At 51.1% G+C, this 18,312-nt stretch overlaps 5 protein-coding genes across 5 annotated transcripts; 2 read left to right on the top strand and 3 right to left on the bottom strand.

Annotated features, from left to right (window-relative positions):
* Positions 1-826: 826 nt before the first annotated feature.
* On the bottom strand, positions 827-5,155 carry LTR84_003550 (uncharacterized protein; the record flags this gene model as incomplete). Its single annotated transcript, XM_064847138.1, has 3 exons — positions 827-4,469; positions 4,519-4,735; positions 4,792-5,155. The coding sequence occupies 3 exons, from the start codon at positions 5,153-5,155 to the stop codon at positions 827-829; spliced, it is 4,224 nt and encodes a 1,407-aa protein (XP_064705491.1).
* A 1,346-nt stretch (positions 5,156-6,501) lies between these two features.
* LTR84_003549 (uncharacterized protein) lies at positions 6,502-8,885 on the bottom strand (the record flags this gene model as incomplete). The annotated part of the gene is made up of 4 exons (XM_064847137.1): positions 6,502-6,665; positions 6,725-7,004; positions 7,056-8,829; positions 8,881-8,885. The coding sequence occupies 4 exons, from the start codon at positions 8,883-8,885 to the stop codon at positions 6,502-6,504; spliced, it is 2,223 nt and encodes a 740-aa protein (XP_064705490.1).
* Positions 8,886-11,472: 2,587 nt separating this feature from the next.
* On the bottom strand, positions 11,473-12,408 carry LTR84_003548 (uncharacterized protein; the record flags this gene model as incomplete). Its single annotated transcript, XM_064847136.1, has 1 exon — positions 11,473-12,408. The coding sequence occupies one exon, from the start codon at positions 12,406-12,408 to the stop codon at positions 11,473-11,475; it is 936 nt and encodes a 311-aa protein (XP_064705489.1).
* Positions 12,409-12,919: 511 nt separating this feature from the next.
* LTR84_003547 (uncharacterized protein) lies at positions 12,920-16,006 on the top strand (the record flags this gene model as incomplete). The annotated part of the gene is made up of 1 exon (XM_064847135.1): positions 12,920-16,006. One exon carries the CDS (start codon positions 12,920-12,922, stop codon positions 16,004-16,006), a length of 3,087 nt encoding a protein of 1,028 aa, XP_064705488.1.
* Positions 16,007-16,450: 444 nt separating this feature from the next.
* LTR84_003546 (uncharacterized protein) lies at positions 16,451-16,963 on the top strand (the record flags this gene model as incomplete). Its single annotated transcript, XM_064847134.1, has 2 exons — positions 16,451-16,544; positions 16,623-16,963. The coding sequence occupies 2 exons, from the start codon at positions 16,451-16,453 to the stop codon at positions 16,961-16,963; spliced, it is 435 nt and encodes a 144-aa protein (XP_064705487.1).
* Between the last annotated feature and the right edge of the window lie 1,349 nt (positions 16,964-18,312).

Raw genomic sequence — 18,312 nt, 5'->3', positions numbered from 1 at the left:
TTCAAGGACTTCTCGGCATTGAACGATGAAGCGAGACATGGATGGCACATTGGAAGTTTGCACAGGAAAGATGATGATGGCAAACATCTCTCCGCACTATTGCCTGACGGGATGGCATGGAAATACACTAGTTATCTGGCCAACACCTCAATTGTAAACCCCCCGTCTAAGAAACAGCGCCTGACGGAACCATGTCCTGCGAAAAACATGCCGCTGATTAGAGTAGAGCCGGATAGACATGCGATTTCTCAGTAGCGAGGCCATCTGACACACATAGCTTGCTCAAATGTAACCAGCTAATGAAAAAGAAGTGAACTTGTATCATACATGGATATCATTCTCCACAGTGAGTAGGAGCCGGTGAACACGCTTCGAGACCCAGATACCAAGGCATTGAGAGCACGACATCAGACAGGCTTTGAAGCACATCACGAGGCCGTATTATTCTCGATATCTATCACTGCGAGGACTATTATCGCTCATAGAATACTCGTATAGGACATAATATCATTCATTTTGGTGGCAGTGCTATGGTGATGGTGATGGTGATGGTTCCTGGATATGACCTCAACCTCAAGTATAAGGGTCAAGGAAGCGTCAGCCTGAGGGCGAATACTAACTACGAGCCCGTCCAGCCGTCCAATTAAATAGTACCGCTCGCTTGAAGGTCTTTGTCCCTTCGCTGAAGCCAGCCACGGTTCCTCGACAGCATACACGATATCAGCACTCGGTGTTCCTTGGGCGCAAAATCAAAACTCCCATCTCGTCACACGTATGAATCCCTCGTCAAGACTTTCCTTCCACGAAAAGAACAAAAGTCGACCTCTCAACTGGGCACGAGCGGCTTATAGCGATCGAGCGCGCTCCTACGCGCCTCCGAGTGCTCATGACCAACAGGGCCGCCATCGATCTCATCATCTTCGTCGTTCAGGAGATCATGCTGATGCTGATGCTGATGCTGAGCCGGAGGTTGGCGACTCCGGTTCACAGCGCCACTGGCAGTTCTCGAAGCGGCTGGGCCGCTGATCGTGGAGGAATTCGTGTTGGTCCGCGGTGGGAGTGGCGGTGCTGCTTCGTTGCTGAGCGAGCTGTGACTTGAGGTCGTGGTTGTGGATGGCGCATTGTTAAGGGCGTGAGAGTGTTGGCTGCTGATGCTGCTGTCGCGCTGGAGTCGAGTGATGCGGCTGGGTGGCGGTGGTGGGGTGCCTTTCCTTAGAGATGAGTTGCTACTGGTGTTCAGAGCTGCAGTGTTGGAGGGGATGAAGGTCGGTGTTTGCGTGCGTGAATGTGAGTCTGGAGCAGAAACGAATGAGGCCGTTGAGCTGGTTGTTCCGGTCCGTCGGGGTAGTGGAGGGGGCTTGTCGTCCATGTCATCGTCGCCTCCGTCTAGGTTGTACGGCTTGGTTCTGGAGCGTGTTGGGTCAGGGGAGATAACGGAGGTTGGTAATGGAGAGACTTGTGGAACAGCAACTTGGCTTGAGGCGGAAACCAAGGTCGTGGGTTTCACCGGTTTCGGAGGAGGTTGTTTCCTTGTCACGGTCACAGTCGAGGACGAACGCTGCGGGACTTGCGGTCCTGCCGAGGGAGGGTTTTCTCCTATTGAGTCTTTCGGCGCATGGATGGGCGAGGAGTCTGCTCTCGTCCGCGATCTCGATTGACCCCGAGGCGTGGGTGGTGTAGGACGTCGATTGGCATTCATTTCCGCTTCTCTCTTAGCCTGACCCGAAGGAACAAGTCGTTCTCCTTCCCAGGCTGGGGGGATCATTCGTTTGCTTGTTCTGGATGGTGGTGGGACAGGTTTTCGGCTCGTGGCCCTGGTGTCGGGGAGCTGTGGTTTAGCATGGTGATGGTTTTCTAATATGGGCGGTCTTTCCACTTCCACCCAATCGTCCTCTTCGTTTTCTCTCCATGGGTTTCCTGCCCGCGAAACGTTGAGCACCATATTGTCTTTGGGCGGGCGAATCGTGCTTCGAGCACCTTTGTTTCCATCCAGCCACCATTTGCGCTTGTCGCTACTTGCAGGCGGAAGTCCTTCTTGGATGCTCTGATACTCCATCATGCTTTCCGCGTCATCACCTTCGGAGCTGATCTCTTCAAAGTCTTCCACTGAATCTCCTGCTCGGAGTTTCACCTCCTTCGCCCGCTTAAGGTAAAGTTTCTTGACAAGTGCATCCTTCTTAGCTTCGTCGATGACTCGGATACCGAGCTCAAAAGTGGCGTAGACTGGACGATGGTCACTGAATCGAAGACCCATTACACTGTTGTATTCGAGTTGTTTCATCTTCGAGCCAAGATCTTCGCCTGTTTGTGCCGAGTTGGTCTTATGATTGACCTTCCATAAAATTCGATCGGTCCAGGCAGGAATGCGCTGCTTATCACTCGAATCAAATTCATCCTTCCCGAGATCATACTTGTAGGTTGGAAGAAATCGAACACGTCCTTCTCGATAATAGTTGAAGCAATTCCCAACCACCATCTGAATGTTCAACTGGTCGTTTTCATAGAGCTTGCCTAAGGCTTCATCTCGAATCTTTTCATTGCCAATGATTGCTTCGTTAACAATGGCTTTGGTCTTTTCATAACCAAGCCCAATTCGATAATTGAAATCGCCAGCCCAAAAGACGATTTCATGATCCTCAATGCTGCGATTGCGTTGGAATCTGAGACCGGAGGTAATAGTGTTGTAATCACGATTTCGTTCCTCGTAATTTCCAAATCCTGCGGCCAGATGTGCTGTCACAAAGCACACAGAAGTACTTTCAATGTCCATGCGAATGGCCACTGCTCCTTTGTTGCCAGCAATACCACTCATGCCAGTCTTTTTGATGGCACCTTCGACATTCTTGATGCGACCGAGAATACTAGAGCGAACAAAGACCAATAACGCAGCACCCACGAGTTGTCCACTTCGCAGTAGAACATATTCATCGCCTATGCTAGGTGAGCTCTCGTGTTTCTCATCGTCTGACTCTCCATTGAGGCACTCTCGTACCGCAGTTTCCCAAAGCATTCGGCGGTTTGGATCCGTGCTCATAATTTGTTGAGGACTCAACTCAACAATCTCTTGAAACCCGACTACCACTATATCAAGTGCCTTGTTGCGAACATTGAGCCATGGAGATAGGTCTTCCCTCACACCAGCAGTCTTGCCATTGAGATTGTAGGTGCCCATCCAAATCTTGATCTGGTCTCTGGTCTCGAACTCGGCTCGCCTTCTCGCGATTTCTGTGACGACCCAATCGTTCACAGGATCAAACAAATCGACACTATTTTGACCTACTAATCTTCCGAGCAGGAGGTCAACCGTGTTCTGGCGAGATTTGTCCTCGAAATGGTTGACATATAAACGTGTAGCGGATTTTCTTGCATCTGCAATCGCACCTGCAAGGCTCATCTTACCGTGGCGAGTAAAAGAACTCTTTAGAGCCCCTGTTCCTGCGTAGATCTTGGACAATGTATCGCCGTTGTCTGCCCACAGAGCCGAATGTCGCATCCAGAAATCGGAATTTGCTCTCTCATCTCGGTGGGACAGGAATAATTCCAGAGCTAGTTGACTTATAAGTCCTTGGACGAGGTTTGTCCGGTCCAAGCAATCCAAGCAGTTCACGCGGAAAACGCCATTCTGTTGCATTATAACGAGCGGTCGCTTTACTCGTGCTCTCTTTTCCCTCCCAGCCCTTTCATCGGCAACTTCTTGCGAGAGAAAATAAACAAAAGACTCGGAACTCGGGTCGAGGTATGGTCGAATTGCTCGAGCCCCTTCATAACCACCAGCACCCTTGGTCCGCTCATGGAAGTCGAACTCGGTTTCTTGCAATAGACTGTGTTCTTCTTCTTCGCCTTCATTGTGGCGTTTCAACGGACTTCTATTGATGTGGTATCGATATCTTTCGGTGAGTTCTACCTCTCCAGGTTTGAAAGCACTCAGTAAGTTGACGATATGAACGGCACCGTAAGTCCTCTCAAGCATGGAAAAGTGCTTGTCGAAACTCGGTTGTGTGGCCTCTGGTGAGCGAGTGATTTGGATTTTTTGTTGTCCAGGGATTAAGCTACTTGTACTTTCCCAGAAAATGGGAATGCTGCCACGGATTTGAGTGTAGGAGAAACACAGTCCTGTGGGTGACCAGAAAACTGTCTCGGTCTCGACGAAATTTGCAACGTTGCCATTGTCGTCGACACCTCGAGAGTTGAATCTTGTCCCAGCACGTCGGGATGAAAGTCTAGAGATCACAGTCAATGTGGTTGGAGGACCAGGAACAGTGCCCCGAATTGGCGAGGACGATAGTGGAATTGTCAGACTTTTGACAAATCCTCGAATCACGGAAGTGAGTAGCCGTGAGTGATCCAGTGCTTCTTTTTCACTTTCTGTAAGCCGACTGCGGAATTTGAGTAGGGGATCAATCATGTAGGAGTTCCATAGAAGACCCTCGTCCAGGCTCGAAATGTCAACGGACGATTCGGACTCGGCACTACCACGAAATCAATATTGGCCCGAACGAGGTGTGTTGGTTTGCTTACCGGTCTTGAAGACGGCGAGTCAGGTCGAAGTCAACACTGTAATAAAAGTTTCCCGCACTGAGGAGTTTCCTTAAAGCGTGGAAAGGATGCTCGGCCGTGGAGTCCGCTTGATCGTATCCACCACCATAGTCAACATCATCTGAATGAAAGGTTTGACCAGGGTATGGATTCGGATAGGGACCATGAGCATGATCGTAGTCGGCTCGATTGAGACAATCTGTTAAGCAAAGTCAGCCGAGAATGTCCCTTTCAAGAGACCAACCCTTCACCCACAGAACTCCACGGCAAATATTCGCTGTACGGTCTCGCCAGGCCGGACCGTTGCGACTTCTTCAGCTCCCGTGATTACACATAGAAAGACATCGTTGTTGAGAGTGATGAGACCCAATGTGCCCTTAGCAGTGCCAACGGTGTGAAATTGTGTCAGGTCGATAGAAGCCTTGTCGGTAAATTCGACCAGGCATCGAGGGGTGATACTTGACCGACCCTGGTTGGTGGAGGATAGGGAGGTCTGACTTCCTAGTCTCGAGTTGGCTTCTGGTTGAGAATGGGAGTGGCGAAAGATGAGAGCATGTTGATCGGTCACCAGTGCCAAGGTCCGGTGCGGATAGTCGTGGATGAGGACCCTGGTTGACATGGCGATGAAGACTACGGAATCCGAGGGAACGACTCCAACATCTCAAACCATGTGTGGCGCATCAAAGTCGAAGCAAGGAAGGCTATCGACCGGCGATACTGCACTAGACAAAATGAACGAGCATAAATTCGATTTAATTTGATGCTCACGTGCTGGAAATGTCAGGCTTGGGTCCGAGTTACGCAAGCGCGTATGCCACGATGATTGTGGCCAATATTGCGTTATGGGGTAAAGACTTGATATTCGGGGATGAAGAATAATGCGTGTGCTGTTCAATGAGGGTTCGGAAGAGTTAGACGAGATTATCAGAGGATTAGGAAGAATCGATGGATGTAAGTACGGTTACAGAAGATTGGAAAGTGGATTGGGAAGATCTGATATTGGGATTGAAGTGGAATGGCCGGTCACGTGGGTACTTTGCTGACTCAGATGGCCTCAGCTGGTACTTACATAATCCTACTTAGGCATAGATGTCGACAAAGGGATGTACTTATTCACTCACTACTTACCCAGGTATAGTACACAAACTCAAAGAAGTAGACGAGTTGATTGAAGAGGGTCGTAAACATTCTGAGTACTTAGTACTCATCTCACACTTGGATTGAAAGGAGCTTCAATGTATTACTAATATCATCTAGCCCAGAAAGGGTCGCTACATAGTACAAATGTAATCTCAGTTCCATTCCATGTTCATTTCGTTGATGCAGTGTATCTCCTTCTCGGGCAGTGCGAATAAGCCAGAACTGACTTGCAACCTCCGCAACCAGCATCAAAAGGGGGGTATCGTGTAATTTTGTTGAAGCAGCCTTGAACAGTGGTTATAGCCTTGGTATTTCCCAGAATAACAACTTGAATCCAGAACGACAGACATTACGCAGTATGCCCAGTAAGTAGTCGCCGTTCAACTTTCCACTTCTTCCATGCTCCCATCGAAATTCCCAAGAACCTAGTATGCGTGTCATGCTCAACCCCAGAAAAACTCCCGCTAAAGTTCCAAGCCACATCCATTTCGTCATTACATAAGAAAATATTTCATCCACTGTCTTCGTCCCCTGAGGCGCGAAAAACCGATCCCGATGTATCGAGAGGAATAAAGCCGCGCCCCCCTGAAATAGCCTATGTAAGCAGGCTTTTCGATGTTTACCATGATTTGGTCGTAGTCGACTGATAGTTGATAGGAAAAGACCCGAGAGATTAGTGTAATCGTCGTCGAGGTGTATAGGACTGTGCAGTGGATGAATCGACTGTACCACTCAAGCTTTCCACCTCTTGATTTCATATATCCAATCGCCCACTTCAACTTTCCAATCTTTTCGACCCATCATGATCATACGATCGAACAGTGCTCACATAACGGTGCAGCTGCCCTGTTGGGCAGGGGCACCGTGCTGGGATCCAGCGGCTACTTCAGGCTTTTTTTCACCTTTTAAAGACCGCGAAGCCCTCGGGGCGCCTCCCAGCATCCATCCCGCAAGGCCACCACCGCCTCCTTTTTTCTTTTTGGCATGTCCTATTCAGCAGTCAGTAATCACACACACAGCGCAACATCGCAGTTGGAGGGGATCCCACCTTTCTTCTTTCCCCCTGTGGGCGGGTTAAGAATGTCATCTAGATTCAGAATGGCGTCGGGATCAAAGTCCGGAGGGACTTGGATTTCTTCCTCTTTGGGTGGCTCTGGGATAGGCCAAAGCATCATGGTGATGTGCATATCAGGCTCCACGGTTGACTCCCAGTAATTGGGCATGATAATCTCTTTGTCAGGTCCAATAAGATCATATCGACCGTGCATGACATGTTCTCCTATCCCTTCAATATGGGCGAAAGCTTGATTAATGAGCCCTTCCATGTCCTAAAACACGTCAGTAAGTTATTCTTGCAACGTCAAGTAGTGTCGACTTACTCTCCATCGATGGCAGCGTTCCCACGGGAAGTTGTAGTTGCGGCCAATAGCATCCTTGAATCTCACAGGGGCTTTCTTCTCAGGAGGGGCCGCTGCCGCCGCCTTCTTTTCTGCTTCTTCGGCTGCAGCAGTTGCTTTGGCTGCCGCCTCTTCGGCTTCCTTGACCTTGGCTGCTGCCTCATCGGCTTCTTTTTTGGCCTTCTCTTCGGCTGCTGCCGCCGCCTCGGCCGCCTCTTTCTCTGCTCCTTGCTTGGCAGCTGCTATGGCGTCTTCCAAGATTTTCTTTTCCGCTGCAGCTCTCTCTGCTTTGGCAGCAGCTTCATCAGCTGCAGCCTTGAGTGCTGCTTCTGCTGCTTCTTTGCGAATCTGTTGTTCTCGAGCGGCTTGTTCAGCAGCCTTTCGAACTTGTTCTTCGTAGGCACGAATGGCCTCCTGCCGGGCCTCATCACGGATACGCTGTTCAGCGGCTAGTCGCTCTTGAAACGCCGCAGCGTCGGCTCTAGCCTTTGCCTCTGCAGCTATGATGGCTTCCTGTCGGATGCGTCTTTCTTCTTCTGCGCGTGCAGCAGCCGCAGCGGCATCAGCACGAGCTTTCTCGGCCGCCTGTATGATAGCCTGCTCGCGAATGCGTTTCTCCTCTTCCGCCCTCAACGCCTCCTGTCGAGATCTTTCTTCAGCTTGGCGGAGAGCTGCGTCACGGATCCGCTGCTCCTGTTCTGCACGCGCTGCTTCGGCCTTGGCTCTCTCCATGGCTTCCTGCTCCTTGGTGAGCTCGGCTTGGGCGCGCTCTTCCTTCATCAAGTCGGCAAAGCGTTTGAACATCTCTTCAGGGTTTGCCTCCTTGGGCTTTTCAATCTTTTCGGCGGAAGCATGCGCCGAGCCAGGAGGAGGAGAAATCGGAGGCGGAGGCTGTATCCGAGCATATTCAGGATATGGGATTGGCGGTGGCATTTGTTGGGGATAATGCATGTATGGCTGTTGATAGTGTTGCGGATATTGAGGAGGATATTGAGGAGGGAAATAGCCTGTTGGTGGACCACCACCGTAGCTGACCATGGTGGGTGGAGGATACGGTGAGGAGTATGGGGAGCTAATTTGAGAGCCAGGAGCAGGATGCCCATAGCCGCCTCCCCCATAGGCCGAGGGTGGAGGGTATGGCATGGGCGGTCCTTGGGGGTATTGGGGGTGGTAGGGCATGGCCATAGGCTGAGGCTGTAAAGCGATCACCTGGCCCACCTGGTGAGGGTGTGGGACGGCTGGGTAGTTGAATGATCCCGAAGAATTTGAGTGAGGATAATGCCCATCAGGTGCGTATTGGGATTGCGATCGCGGATGGTATCTAGTGTCTGGGCCCGAGATGAAGTCCTCGGTGGAATCACCGCTCTCAGTGGGAGAGGTATTTTGGTGGAGTCGGGGCCGACTGCGAGGCTGTTCACGAAGTGACTGTTGAGGGCGAGGAACCTGTCTGTGATTCGAGTTGGAGCGTGAAGGGTGCTGTTGCAGATGATGCTCTCGAGGATCTCTGTTGGAGACTAGGTCGGAACCATCCTGGTCACCCAGTTCATTGGGGTAAATGATCTGAAATTCGCCGGGATGTGAGGAGGAGCCACTCTGACTTTGACTGGGCTGGATGACGGAGTACTGGGGGGAGATCTCGGCGGGCGAAACGTGGACACCGTGCTCGTGAAGCTCGTCGTCTTGGGAATTGGCCGAGGGAGATGAAGAGCGGACGTGGGTAATGTCGATATGAGTGTGACTTTGGCGGCTTGACGACCTGGCAAGAGACTGGTCAGCATTGACAGAAAGAGACAGGTATCCCACGCACCCCATTAGAGACTGAGTGTGGTCAAGGAAATACCGCGTTCAACCTGCGCCAGTGGCAGGCTGAACGAGATAACCTTGAGATGACTGTTAGTCTACGAGGGATGCTAACCGGACCAATGATGAGGCTGACTTGAGGATGCAGGATGGTCAAGATGGCCAGCTCCAAGGACCCAGGGTGGCAATGATATAAGTGGTGGTGGTGGTGGTGGTGCTGTTGTTGTGACTGCGGTGAGGGCGCAGGGCGAAATGAGAAATGAGGGCGAAGAGTGAAATTGGGATTGGGATGGCTAGCTGGAATTGGAATTGGAACAAATAGAACCTGTGATGTTCCGAACAAGTGGAGCCGCGGGGAGAAAAGGGTCGGCCAGAGGCTGCATGCCAGAATGCCTGATCCCGAGAGGTAAATGTCGCCAACCGTGGAACTGGAATGAGGAAGATAATGAAGACGATGATGGGGAAGATAATGAAGGGAGAGGGTGGGAGTCCAAAGCCAAGTTGTTGTTGATTGTATGCAGGCAGGCAAACGAGAGCGAGCGAGAGCGAGGAGTCGGGGTCAGTGCCCAACGTGGATGCCCGCGCGTGTGAACCTCAAGCCTGAGTCGAGAGAGCCTGATGGAGAGGAGACGGTGTGGGTGTGCCAGTGGGTGTGGATGATTCGGAGACCAAAAGCCAGAATAATAATAATGATAATGAGAGTGTCGTCCAGAGAACCACGAGCCACAAGCCACGGATGATGATGGGAACCGGAAGCCAGAAACACTCGCACAGGAAGAAGCCTCGCAGCACCGATGAGTCGATGACGAGACTCAAGCAGGGGACACACAACCCCCAAATGTCAAAAAGTGATGCCCAATGATGCCCACAATTCCAGGTCTCACATCCACAAGTTACAACCAGCCGCACAGCTTTTTCTTCTTCCTTTTCTCTCTAGGCCCCTAGGGTGGTAGGGTTGGGGCCCTTAGGGGAACAAGTCCAGGTGTCTCGGGTCCCTAGACTCCTCTTTTTAGTGGGGCAGCCGCCGGGGTGAGCAGATCAATCCCGGCTCTTTTGCAGGCCAAGGCGTTAGATTTGGCGCCGATGAACTTCAACGCCAAAGACAAGACCAGACAACCCCTCAACTTTTGGCTACTTTTGGTAAGAATAAATCAGTAATAAATAAATCACCGCCTCCGTTCTGTGGATGATGTTGATGTCCAGGTGGTCAACGACTTGCTTGCGTCTTCAAGTCACACTGTCACCTATCTCGGACTGGAGAAGAAATGGTCCAGCACCAACACAGATCCGATGTCAGTCAAGTTGATGGCGGTTTCGGGCGATGATAGACCCCGTTGTTCTGTCCTTTGATCGATTTAAGCAATGCTTTCTTGCTGGTTGTGAACTGGTCTCAAGGCTGGAGAGACAGTTGGGTGCCTGATTTGGCCTCTTTGGTTCCGAGCAATATCGCTCTGGTCAAGGTTGTCGAAAGGAAGTTGAGTTGTGCCCCGATGGTGACGGAGACGACGGTAATGATGCGTATTTGGATGTTGATGTTGATGTCGGCGCCAGAATCGATGTTGCGTACAGAGAGAGGCAAAATAAAAAAACTCTCGATTGTTGGAAAAAGGGGAATCAGGATTGTAGGGGTCGAAAGATGGCGACAACCATCAACCCTCCCAACTCAAGTGACGCACTGTGTCACCACTGGTGTTTCTGCCCAGAATGCAGAGTATCTGTAAGGGGACCGTTCAGGTAAGCGCTTTTGCTTCTTGCGCGTCTTTCTTTGCTTGTGGAATCCTAGACGATTTGAAGACATTGAAACTCCTGGCGAGGAGACCGTACAATTTCAGACCACCAGTATAATATCTAGCTTGATCTTCGGTCGAAAAGCTGTTGCTGTCAGGTGAGAGACATGGTCTACATTGGGCTGCTTGAAGAGAAATTTGGACTATCGGTGCTGTCGTGACCATGCTATTTCATACATCCATCTATATATCAGCCATGGCACCCGTGCCCTGTTCTGCTCACATCTGCCACCTGGCCCTTTCCTTCCATCTGACTCACAGCCGCTAATCATCGACTCGTCAATCACCATCTTCACCACACAGGCCCTTTTGATTCCCAACAAATCTCTGCTTTGGGTCGACACTGCCCTAGCATTCATCACCTCGTGGTTTGCCGTGCAACTAACGGCGAGGCTCGCCGTGCCCTAAATTAGAGGCCAAGTGGGAAGATAATCCACATTCAAAAGGGACCCCGACTATCATTCGTCAACGGTTGGGTTGGTCAATTGTCAAGGCATCCTGAGAAATTCTGCCACGTCTGCTCGGCGTTAAAATGCTGCCCAACTTTCCCGGTTCTTGCAGCGCGCTAGTGGAAACGCCCGCATCTTACATGAGCCCTCACGAACCACGGTTTTCATCATCGCCGTTCGGTCCACTGCAGGAACGCTTTCCATCGTAAACTTTCTCTCGGAACTGCAGAGCCCTCCATATCATGCAGGGCGAGTCTTTCCCGCACTTCGAACCTGGTGTTCACTGGGCAACAGTGTCATCGCCTGTGGACTTGCTCGGACTCGTCAGGAACAAACTTGACAAGTCATGATTGTGGCGAAGCATCACCCCTTGGATCGGTTCAACAGTTCTTGCGCTGCTACAACTCCTGACTGGTCGATTCCTGGTGACCGGTTTGCTGCTCTCTGCTTCACCATTGTCTCGAGCTTCGACGTAGCCAATTGGTTCAACTTCTGGACCTTCTCTACACTGATGCTTGCTGTGGAGCCACCCTTGGTTGAGCTAGACGTCTGCAAAAGCTTATCAGATGCAAGCTTGAGTCCATAAAAACCCCGCAAGTAGTCGTCACACAACTCGATACTTCGGCTGAATCGTTGAATCGCTTGGGTGAGCTGCTTCTGCACCTCTACGCTGTCTGAGGATGACAAGCTAGCCATATAATGGAGCTCTCCAAGTCGTGCATGGAGATTCCACGCATTGGGTGTGATGATCACAGCCTCCTCCAGGCTGAAAATGGATTGGGTAATCAGTCCTTCCGTGTAGTACAGTTCACTCAATTCCGACCAGGCCTCGACATCGGTGGGGAAAGAGTCGAGAAAGTCCACCAAATTGGCAATGGCCTGCTGACGTCGTCCCATGGCCTTAATCAGGGCGATCCGTCGCTTGTGGATGTGTACATTCATTGGATTTTCCAAGAGTATTTGATTGTAATCTTGCAGTATTCCATGAAGAGCCTCCTCATTCTCTGCTACCGCTTCCTGGTACAACCCTCTTAGGGCCATTACCCGGTCATTATCGGCACCAAATCTCTGGGTCAACTTCTCCAAGCACAGAAACGCTGACTTATCATCTCCGGTGCGCAGGCAGGCGTAGAGTAACTGTTCGAGCTCGGTCCATAATTCGGGGGTCTCTGGGCGACTGAATAAAGAATTAGGGAATTTTGCGCTGACAGAGGCCGACTTTGCGAGTATCGTGGAGGCTTGCTGTGCAACTTGTAGAGCAGCCGCAGGCCCCGAGGAGTGTTGGGGTTTGGTTGCCATCGTCACGCCTTGCTAAGAGATTAGACAACTAGAGCCACTGGGCTGTGAGAGATAGTCGAAGGCTCCGTGTATAGAGTCAAGCAGAAATATATGAGATGGTGGTTGGGAATGCGGAGTGGTTTTGTCTTGTGAATCGCTCCGAACCTGGGTAGTTGATAGACCAGGAAAGGCCAGGAAAGTCCGAGCTGCTAGAAAGTTGGGGTTTGATCACGTGTGTCGATATGTTGTCTTGGCATGAGATGCCGCCATCTCACAAGTCGACATCCCCAAGTCGAATGTTGACACCATCATTCTGCTCAAGGCCCTTCTTCAATCCTGGCTTATTGCATACTCACGTGCTGTTTGATACAGAATTGTACCACCATGATCATTGAAATTTGACTTGCCAAACATGTTCATTTCCGACCTGGACCGGTGAAACCCTCCAGTTCGAACTCAGGAACGATGGTCGTTCGAGTTTATGATTGTTGTCCATTTCTGATCATACCAGAACAATAACCATTTCGCAAAAATGTTCGAGAAGTCATTAGTGGATTTGATCCGTGGCTTGCGGGGCCATAAAGGAAATGAAGCCGAATACATCCAGTCCGCTGTCAAGGAGTGCAAGTCTGAGATACGCTCACAGGACCTGGATATCAAGGCAACCGCTTTACTGAAACTCATCTATCTGGAGATGTTCGGTTATGATATGACATGGGCTGCTTTCAATGTCTTGGAAGTCATGGCTTCTCCCAAGCCCATGCTCAAACGAGTGGGCTATCTGGCTGCCGTGCAAAGCTTTGGTCCAGAAACCGAGGTCTTAATGCTCGCCGAGAATCTGTTGAAGAAGGATCTGACATCTCCTTCTATACCAGTCTTGTCTCTTCCGCTCATTACCTTACCTCACATAGTGACTTCATCTTTGGCCTTGTCCATACTCACAGATCTACTACCACGGTTGTCCCATTCTCAGCCAGCAGTTCGAAAAAAGACGATTGTCACTCTCTACAGACTGGCTCTTGTTTATCCAGAGACACTCAGGGTGGCTTGGCCAAAGTTCAAGGAGCGTCTCATGGACGAACAGGAAGACAATAGCGTTACTGCCGCCACTGTCAATGTTGTCTGTGAACTGGGCTGGAGAAGACCACAGGATTTTCTGTCCTTGGCGCCACGACTGTTTGAGCTTCTACTGGCACAAAAGAACAACTGGATGGGAATCAAGATCATTAAACTATTCGCTATTCTCACTCCACTTGAACCTAGATTGGTCAAAAAACTCGTCCGACCTTTGACCAAACTAATACAAGAGACCACTGCCATGTCGTTGCTTTATGAATGCATCAGTGGTATCATCCAAGGTGGTATTTTGGAAGGTGCCGAAAGCGGAGTTGATGTCGAAGAGGTTGCTGATCTGTGCATATCAAAACTGAGAGGTATGATCGTCGTTGACGGTGATCCAAACCTCAAATACGTCGCGCTATTGGCTTTCAACAAGATTGTCGGGTCCCATCCAGCCCTGGTCTCGATGCAGCAGGACGTCATTATGGCATGTCTCGACGATCCAGACATATCTATCAAGATGCAAGCACTGGAATTGGTATCGGGAATGGTCAACAGTGATAATCTCCAACCAATCGTCAATCGCCTGATGAAACAGCTTGCTAGCTCTGCTTCCGCATCCGCCGAAAACGGACATGCAGACGAGGACCAAACTGATCTGGAACAACGACTCATCCCGGACAAGCGAAGTTCGGAGACAATCCATATTCCAGATGAATATCGGCACGAAATCATCACGAGAATATTAGACATGTGTTCACACAATACATATTCGTACGTCACTGATTTCGAATGGTATATCGAAATCCTCGTTCACCTCGTCCGTCATCTCACTGTGGACAAACCCGGAGTTTCCAGCATGAGTCGCAGCGAGGCTAAGGGCTCTCCGGCTTCTCGAGTTGGAGGACAACTACTAGACATTGCAGTCCGCGTCAAGGAACTACGACCCGAGACGACCAAAGCAGCAGAAACCCTGGTTTTACTCTCCAACCGCACAATTGTCTATGCCTCCCATGAATGTGGCCAAAGCGAGGTCCTTACATCTGCGGCCTGGATGTGCGGTGAATTTGCCTCCAGCCTATCCAACCCACACGAAATCCTCAACTCATTGATCCACGAATCTTCCCTCGCCCTCTCTCCCACTGCCCTGGCCAAGTTCATCCAGGCCATCCCCAAGATCATCTCTCAAATAGCAGCGCAATTCAACGAGAACTGGAATCGATCGAGAGGAACTACAATGTCGCTGATCCTGGCGAGAACGACTGAATTCCTTGAAAAGCTGTCCGCTCATCCCAACCTCGAGGTCCAGGAACGAAGCGTAGAATTTCTTGAACTCCTGCGTGTAGCAGCTGAGGCGCTCTCGGCGCAAGGCGACGACGAAGTTCGGGCTCCATTACTCCTCACATCAGCCATTCCATCGTTGTTCTCTGGCTTTGACCTCAACCCCGTGGCCCCTGCTGCTCAAAGGAAAGTGCCCCTTCCGACGGGCCTTGACCTAGACACGCCACTAAACCCGGAGCTGTCTGCAATCTTGCAGGCCTCCCAGATTGCCGATGAGGACGACCTGGGAGACGATGCATATCAGAGATTCTATCACGAGAGAGAAGCTCCCCAATCTGCAACCACCATTCTCCAACCCCAAGCCGCGTCAGCACGACTCATGGAACCTACCGAGAGTGAACCTCTATCATACCAATCCGCGCCGGAATCGCCCGCCACCATCGCTCGCCGCAAAGCCGAGCGCATGGCCCGCAATAAAGACGACCCCTTCTACATCGCGCCATCGGGATCATCGAGCCCACACTTCCACGAAATCATCAGCAATGCCAACGGCGGCGAAGAGCTCGACGTCGACTCGATCCCCATCATCGACCTGCAAATCGACCACACCCAGACCACATCCACAGCACCGCCACAGCAACAGCAGAGCGACCCGGAACGGCAACGCGCCGCCGCGCGCAAGAAGAAGTCGACCAAGAAATTTGTCATCACAGCGGACGAGACGCTTGATGCAAGTGAATTGGACGTGGGAACCTCTGGGTCTGGAACACCACACCGCCCACGCTCCACGAGTCCGCTGCCCCAATCATCATCGCGAACGCAGGCTCGTCCAGGACGCAGCCTTCTCACATTTGACTCGTCGACGCTCGGGCAATTGAGCCTCGAGGGCGGAGGAGGACCAGGCGACTCGGAGGCCGAGATCCTACGGCGGGAGGCAGAGGAGCTGGAGATGACGCTGGCGCTGCGTGAGGTGGAGAAGAAGCGGCTGGAGATGCAACGCGAGTGGGAGCGCGGGCAGACTGTGCTTGGGGAGGGCGTGGATGCCGAGGGCACGGTGGTGAAGAGGAAAAAGAAGAAGAGGACGAAATTGCTCGATGTGCCTGCGGGGTATGGGGGAGAGGTTGTTGGTGAAGACGGGGCTGAAGGGCCTTCCGCGGTGGCCGTCACGAAGAAGAAGAAGAAAAAGAAGAAGGCGAGGCCCGTCGAGGAGGACGCGGGAGGAGCAGAATCGCCCTCCCGAAATCCGGATGCGAAAGACGCAGGTGAAGAATTTTTATGAGATGGAGAGAGTTCGCGGATGACGACGATGAGAGATACGATGATAGCAGTATCTATTGACATTCCTACTAGTTATTGACGGCGACGTTGCTGGGACGATCGTAGAACCCTATCAATGTCATTGGCGCATTGAGATCTGGCCCGAGATCGGGACGCGAGGATCGACAGAGTAGAGACAGATTACGGTGCCGGTTGCGGTCCGACTCCCCCGGTGCCGGCGTCCGGAGACCAGGCGGTTGTGGTGGTGCACCAACGGAAGTGATCTTTTTATTTCCGTAATTTCCGTTGATGGAGGTAGTTGGGATGTATCATATCCTGGTGATGAGGAGGATATGTAAAGGGCTTCATGAACGCCCTGCTTGCCAGAGGAAAGGTGCGGTCGACCCAAAGTCGACTTTCGGTCAGTTTAATATACTATTGAACCAAGATTCGCCACTCTACCACAATGACTTGTGAAGCCTGCAGAACCATTGCGCCGTTTGTGGCGAAGGACTACGAACTCGCAGGCACCTACGAGACGATTGGCAATGTGCGAACATGTGCGTATTGAGGACTAGTAGTCGGGCAGTCCTGTCACTCGACTAACAGGGTGCATGGGGATTAACAATGTTTGATAGATGTGACGGGATCGAAAACCGCGACAGCAGGTATTGTCGATATATTTGACGTATTTGGCTTTAGCACACAAACCCTTCAAGGGGCCGATATCCTGGCTTCGGAGACCAATTCGCTGGTGGTGGTGCCGGACTTGTTTGATGGCCAAACTCTCTCGCACGACTGCATTCCCCCAGATACCGACGAGAAGAAGGAAACATTGTCCAAGTTTTTGGGTGGACCTGCTTCAGTGTCTAGGGTTGTTGGTTTGTTTCCTTCCATGGTGGAGGGATATCAGGAAGGGTTCCCTGCCGTGAAGAAATGGGCTGCTTTCGGACTATGCTGGGGTGGAAAGGTAGGTTGAAATGCTCAAGATTGAAGTCTTGGCCTCCATCCACCCTGTAATCAAAGCATCAAATTGCCTAACACCAGGTATAGGTGGCAGTACTTGTCTCTGGGAAAAGCTCACCTTTTGTGGTATCAGGGCAGACACATCCGGGGTGAGCCACTTCAGCCATCGAGCCTTGTTTGGCATTTGTTTGGCTTACCCAAAACCTTGAACGTCTAGTCTTTTGCAAAGAGCGGACGCTGAAAAGTTGACCATCCCGCGTATCGTGTTGGCCTCGAAGGATGAGGAAGCAGAAGAGGTGGCAGCATACGAGAAGATCATCCAGGAGAATGGGATCGGTGGAGTTGTCCAAACGTATTCGAAGATGTGGCATGGGTGGATGGGTGCCAGAGCGGATCTAGAGAAGGAAGAGAGTAGGAATGAGTATCTTCGAGGGTAAGGCTACTTGTGACCTGGTGATTTTGAGGGTGAGAACTTGCGTGACTAATTGTTTGAATCACTAGGTATCACCAGGCTTCTCAGTTTTTGAAGCAACATCTCCATTAGACTGAGAGGTCGGTTGGAATCGGAAATACAATGACGACTCTATTAGCAAGGACGGGAGTCATCGATGCCATATTCCGACACTCGGTAGATCGCAGATGAATATCGATACGGGTACTTCTGTATCAAGATACGATGACGATGCAAGGAAGAATATCGGCCAATATGTCTTGCAGCAACCGGAGATGTCGTGATGAGCAATCGACCTCTTAGAATCCAACAAGACTGGTACTTTTGGAAGAGCATCAGTAGTGATTCGTCGTGATGTGAGTTCCAGTTAGTAGCCAACAGAAGATGCAGAATGTAAATGTCGGTCCTGTGGCCTACGAAGCTCTGGTACCTTTTTGTTAGCAGGAGGGAAACACCATGCAGACAGGGTTGTAGAAGGAGCAATGGAGTTAGCAGTGCCACCCAAGGCTCAAGCGCATGCCTAACCCTAGCCCTAAGTCCGTGGGGCAGGCATGTCAGGTGCGATCAGGTGTTCTGTTTCCCACTCTGCCGCACTAGGCGACTTCCAGGCTGTACTTGGGCACCACATCACCAACGCATAGGTATCTAAGAGCCTATCCAAGCGCTATAAGCCGTCATTCGGAAGAGGTTCAGAGCCCAAGTGCGATTTCGTCTAGGGCTGTAAACTTTGATCAAAGTTGAGATCAAAGTTAAGAGGCCCAGCACAGCCCATGCTATTGTACTAGTTACTGATATCTAACCGATCGAGGGGCCGGGGGCGGGCATCCAGGTTATCCTTGTCGGTCCTTGGGGCTCAAGCGGATCGATCACGATTGTCGATAATAACGCTGTCGCTGTCGCTCGTGGCTGTG

This window comes from Exophiala bonariae (assembly GCF_035927105.1).
Source record: "Exophiala bonariae strain CCFEE 5792 chromosome Unknown scaffold_16, whole genome shotgun sequence".
Taxonomy (NCBI): Eukaryota; Fungi; Ascomycota; class Eurotiomycetes; order Chaetothyriales; family Herpotrichiellaceae; genus Exophiala; species Exophiala bonariae.
Note: the sequence above shows the minus strand (reverse complement) of the source record. Positions and strands in the feature narration are given on the sequence as shown.